This window comes from Ixodes scapularis, unplaced genomic scaffold, assembly GCF_016920785.2.
Source record: "Ixodes scapularis isolate PalLabHiFi unplaced genomic scaffold, ASM1692078v2 PGA_scaffold1__304_contigs__length_218370807, whole genome shotgun sequence".
NCBI lineage: Eukaryota > Metazoa > Arthropoda > Arachnida > Ixodida > Ixodidae > Ixodes > Ixodes scapularis.
In genome coordinates, this window is record NW_024609846.1 from 189,918,581 (window position 1) to 189,923,472 (window position 4,892).

The 4,892-nt window shown below is 49.7% G+C and overlaps 1 protein-coding gene across 1 annotated transcript; it reads right to left on the reverse strand.

Moving 5' to 3' along the window:
- Positions 1 to 602: 602 nt before the first annotated feature.
- On the reverse strand, positions 603 to 4,677 carry LOC121835883. Its single transcript, XM_042290427.1, has 2 exons — positions 1,813 to 4,677; positions 603 to 617 (listed from the first exon to the last, which is right to left on the reverse strand). Exons 1-2 carry the CDS (start codon positions 4,675 to 4,677, stop codon positions 603 to 605), a joined length of 2,880 nt encoding a protein of 959 aa, XP_042146361.1.
- Positions 4,678 to 4,892: the final 215 nt, after the last annotated feature.

Sequence of the window (4,892 nt, forward strand, 5' to 3'; positions counted from 1 at the left end):
GATGCCGAGCGCGGTGGTTCAAGCTTGGCGGAGTCGATTGCGAGGACGGAACGTAGCCGACCGGTTCAAGCCTGGCGGAGTCGATTTCGAGGACAGGACATAGCCGACCCGAGCTCCGCAACCCCAGACGACAGCCGTCAAATCTCGCGCCTCGTCGGATTGCTTCGAAACCCTCTCGCGCCTCTTTATTCTTCTTCTTTTTTCATGCTGCCACAAATCTCTCCTTCGTTCCTTTTCTTTTTCCTTGTCTTATAAATCATGACAATACCCCCGAACTACGAGAAGTTTATTCCCAGAAACTTCTTTCTTCACCTTATCTTCTGCCCAGAGAATCCTTCCGTCATCGTCGACCCAAAATTGAGGCATGTAACCCAGCAGTTCCGCACCTCGTCTTCATCGTCAACTTGGCCACGCTGAACTCTTGCAGGAGTCACATTTGTTTGGTTGATGCACCATGCACAGCCACACCGACGCGACTGCACGGTACCGTTACACACACGCACGCGCGCACACAAAAGGAACGTGTTTTATAAAAAAAAATGAAACAGACATGAAAAATATACAAAAAATACAGATTGGGCATTCGATACACTTGATTTTTATCAATTAGTTGCCACCTATAAAGCAAAAACAAATAAATAAAGCCTAAACGCGACTTAAATAGTCCGCTCCAACGTTGTCTCTACCTTTTATGTATTCTACACTGAACGTGTGGTCTTGTAGAGCCATGCTCCACCTCATTACTCGGCTGTTAGTGTGTTTCGCCTTGTTGAGGAACTCTAGCGGCTGGTGATCAGTCTGAACGCGGAAGGCTTTTCCATAAAGAAACAGCTTAAACCTAGTGACTGCCCAGACCAGTGCAAGACATTCCTTCTCTACAGTAGCAAAGTTCCTTTCGGAGCTACTGAGTTTACGACTCGCGTATGCAACCGGGTGAAGTATTCCATCTCTCTCCTGTAGTAAAACTGCTCCTAAGCTTGATTCAGAGGCGTCCGTGCGCAGCACGAATTCCTTTTCGGGGTCCAGTGATAGCAGGATGGGAGGTTGTCCAAGTCGACTTTTCAACTCCGTGAAGGCCTCCTCTTCTCTTGGGCTCCACTCAATATCATTGCGGGATCCCTTTTTCGTTAGATCCACTAACGGCGCTGCGATATCTGCGTAGTTTGGTACGAACTGTCTATAGAATCCCGTAAGCCCGAGGAATGACCGAACTTGGCGCTTCGATTTGGGTCTTGGTGCGTCTTGAATCCTTTCCAGGATCTTTGGGTCAGGAGCGATATTCCCCAGTCCAATTTTATGTCCTAAGAAGTTGATTTCACTGAACCCTATTTGGCATTTATTTGGTTTGATCGTAATGTTGGCTTCGCAAAGACGCTCAAAAATCGTCCTGAGTGTTTCCACATGCTTCTCCCACGAGCTCGTCGCGATCAAGTTATCATCTATGTAGTGATATGCATCTTGAATACCGTCTAGAACCTTTCGCATTAACTTGGTAAAAGTAGCAGAGGCGGTCTTGAGGCCAAAGGGCATATATCTGAACTGGTAGTGCCCGCTTGTTGACGAAAACGCCGTCTTCTCTTTTGCATCTGCTTCCATGGGAATTTGCCAGTAGCCCTTAGCTACATCTAATTTCGAGAAAAACCTCCTGTGTCCCGCTTTAGCAAATGTCACATCAATTCTGGGTATTGGCTCTACATTTGTCATTGTCGCGTCATTCAATCGTCGGTAGTCGACACAAAATCTGTTTGATCCATCCTTTTTCTTCACAATCACGACCGGAGCGTTGTACGACGATGTACACTTCTCGATTACCCCCAGCTCGAGCATCTTGCTGATTTCATCCTCAACCACATCTTGTACTGCCAGAGGTATTGGGTACTGCCTCACGTATATCGGCCGCGTTGTTGTGAGATGAAGATCACACGTCATAAGATTTGTCCTCCCGGGGACATCAGAAAATATGTTTTCGAATTTTCTTAGTAATTCTTGCACTTGGGCTATCTTCTCGCTCTCTAAGTTCTTATTAATGACCACATCCTCACACCCTTGCTGTCTGGTCCAGATTGGCATCGGGATGTCGCATTCTTCGTCATCAGACTCGTTTTCGTCAGTTTCTTGTTTATTCACCACCGCATTGCAAAGTGGTTGATGTTGTGAGGTTTCTTTCCTTTCTTCATATTTCTTGAGCATGCTGATATGGAATAGCTTCTTCTTGCCTCCCACCTCTAGCTCGTAGTCCACTTCATTCCTTCTTGCTGTTACAGAAAACGGTCCTTTCCACTGCATGATCATTTTGTTATGATCGGTGGGGAGAAGAATGAGTGCTTGATCTCCCGGTTGCATCCTTCGGTTAGAGCTCTTTCTGTCGTAGTAGCCTTTGTATTTTGCCCTCGCTTCTTCCAGGCAAGTGTGTGCTAACTTGCACGTGTCCTCCAGCTTTTCTCTTAGCTCCAGCACGTATCCGTACGAAGTCTTCAGATCTTGCTTGAGAGCTTCGTTTGACCACATCTCTCTTAGAATAGTCAAAGGTCCTCGCACTCTTCTCCCGTAGAGTAACTCGAAAGGCGAAAACCTGAGGCTCGACTGTGGAACCTCTCTGTAGGCAAACAGTAGAGCTGGAAGGTATCGGTCCCAGTCCTTGGGCCTCTCCTGGCACATCCTTCTTAGCATTTGCTTGATTGTGCCGTTGAATCTCTCCACCAAGCCGTTGCTCATGGGATGGTACGGGGTGGTCAGGAGGTGCTTCATTGATAGAAGTCGACTCACCTCCCTCATTAGTTCTGAGGTAAAGCTGGTCCCGCGGTCGCTAAGGATCTCTTGTGGCACACCGTACCTCGTGAACATCTCCACCAGTGCTTTGGCTACCTGCTGGGATCCAATGTTCTTCAACGCTACCGCATCCGGGTATCTCGTAGCCATATCCACCATTGTCAGAATGTACCTGTTTCCTGGGGTCGCGATTGGTACAATAGGGCCAATTATGTCTATCGCGACTTTCTGAAAGGGCGTCTCGATAGTCGGCATGCTTCCTAAGGGTGCCTTGCCCTGCTTGCCCTTGGGTACTGTGCGTTGACACACATCGCACGACCGAACGTATCTCTTGATCTCGCTCTGCATACAAGGCCAAAAAAATTCTTCCGACACCAGGTTGAGCGTGTTCTTCATGCCCTGGTGTCCTGACATTATGCTGTCATGTGCTAGAGCCACGACGGCGCTCCTGAACCTTCTCGGGAGTACAAGTTGCTCTATCCTTCTGCCGGATGAATATTCAACGGCCCTATGTAGCAAACCATTCTTGAGAAAAAACTGGAACTTCGTCCTGCCCTTGTGTTTTCTGGTAGTTTCCCCTATCTTACCAAAACACTTCATGAGAGTCTTATCCCCCTTTTGCTCCATGGCGAGCTCCTCGGTTGTCGCATCGACCACTGCCGCCTGCGATACCTTCAAAGGTCGGTCTGGTCTTTCCATTTGACCATCTGCTCCCCTCGCCCTCGCGGACGCAACTTCTGCTGGTTTGTCTTTCCGGAGCTCGTCAGTACATTTAGACAATCTCGGTGTCATGCGACTATTGAAGCTGACTTCAACGGCGTTCGGAAGTGCTTCCGGCTTCGACGTTGGCTTGGCCAAAACTTGACCTTGACCCTCTTCGTTTTTAATTTCCCAGTCTGGGTTTGGATCATTGGCCTCCCGCATTTGGGGTATATTCCCGAGTACCAGATCATAGAGAGGATTACTTACACATTTTGCCGTCACCTTCCCTGTATAGTAGGGTGTTCGTACAAATATATCCGCCTCGGGCAGATACCGAACCGTGCGGTCTAGCAGAAACCCCGGACTTGACTTTCCTGTTAGGCTCTCTCGGGGAACCAACTCCTTACGGACCACGACGGTGTTACACCCGGTATCCCTTAATACCGTTATCTTGTGCTCCCCGAGACGGCCTTCCACGACCGGCATGTTCTCTACTAAGAACTTTGGAGGTGTTCCCATGGCCGCGTTTACTACCGGGATTTTGTCACCATTATCCAGTGTTACGTAGGGGTCGTCAGGCGCGTCGACGGCCCCTGTTGACGCAGTCCATAAGCACGAGGCTTGCTGCTTCTCGTTCTGCCTTCCCTTGCAGTTTTCCGCTCTATGACCAGCGCGGCCACAATTCCAACACACCACTGTTTTCTTGCCTTGCGCGTTGCTTCTGCAATTTTCGGCCTTATGTCCAGCCTTCCCACAGATGAAGCAGCGGATAGCTCTTCGCGTCTCTCCCCTTGCGTGAGTGTCTCCGTTTCCAGCACCTTGCCTGGTTGTCACCTCGTCTGACTTTTGCCTAATCGAGCTGGATGGTGTCTGGGCTTCTAGGAACAGGTCTGCCTTTGCTGCTACGTCTTCCAAAGTCTGAGAATCACGCTCTCTAAGAAAGACGGCCAGTTTGCTGGAGCAGGTCAACATGAACTGTTCCACCAGGACCTGGTCTCGTAGTGCCTCGAAAGTCTTCTCAACTCCAGCTATCTCGAGCCATCGGTCAAAAAATCCGGCCAATCGGGCAGCGAATTGTCTGCGCGTTTCGCCCTTCTCGGGTTCGGCGTTGCGAAACCGCTCGCGGTACCCCTCCTTAGTATACCTAAATCTTTGGAAGAGCGCTAGCTTGACCTTTCCGTAATCCAACGCATCCGCCGGTGCCATCCGGCCAACCACAGACAGTGCCTCCCCGGTCAAGCATAAGCTTAGTGTGGTGGCCCATTTCTCCAAAGGCCAGCTCAACCCTGTTGCTGTACGCTCGAAGCGCAGTAGATACGAGTCTAGATCATCCCTCCGTTCGTCAAACTGCGGGATTAACTTGTGGGGACTCCCTCGAATTACTAGGCCTGGCGCTTCCCCGCGCTCGTCTCCCACAGTTC

What these genes read in the sequence shown, in the direction of transcription:
- LOC121835883 (XM_042290427.1), bottom strand. Translation starts at nt 4,677, where the DNA reads ATGGCACCGGCGGATGCGTTGGATTACGGAAAGGTCAAGCTAGCGCTC.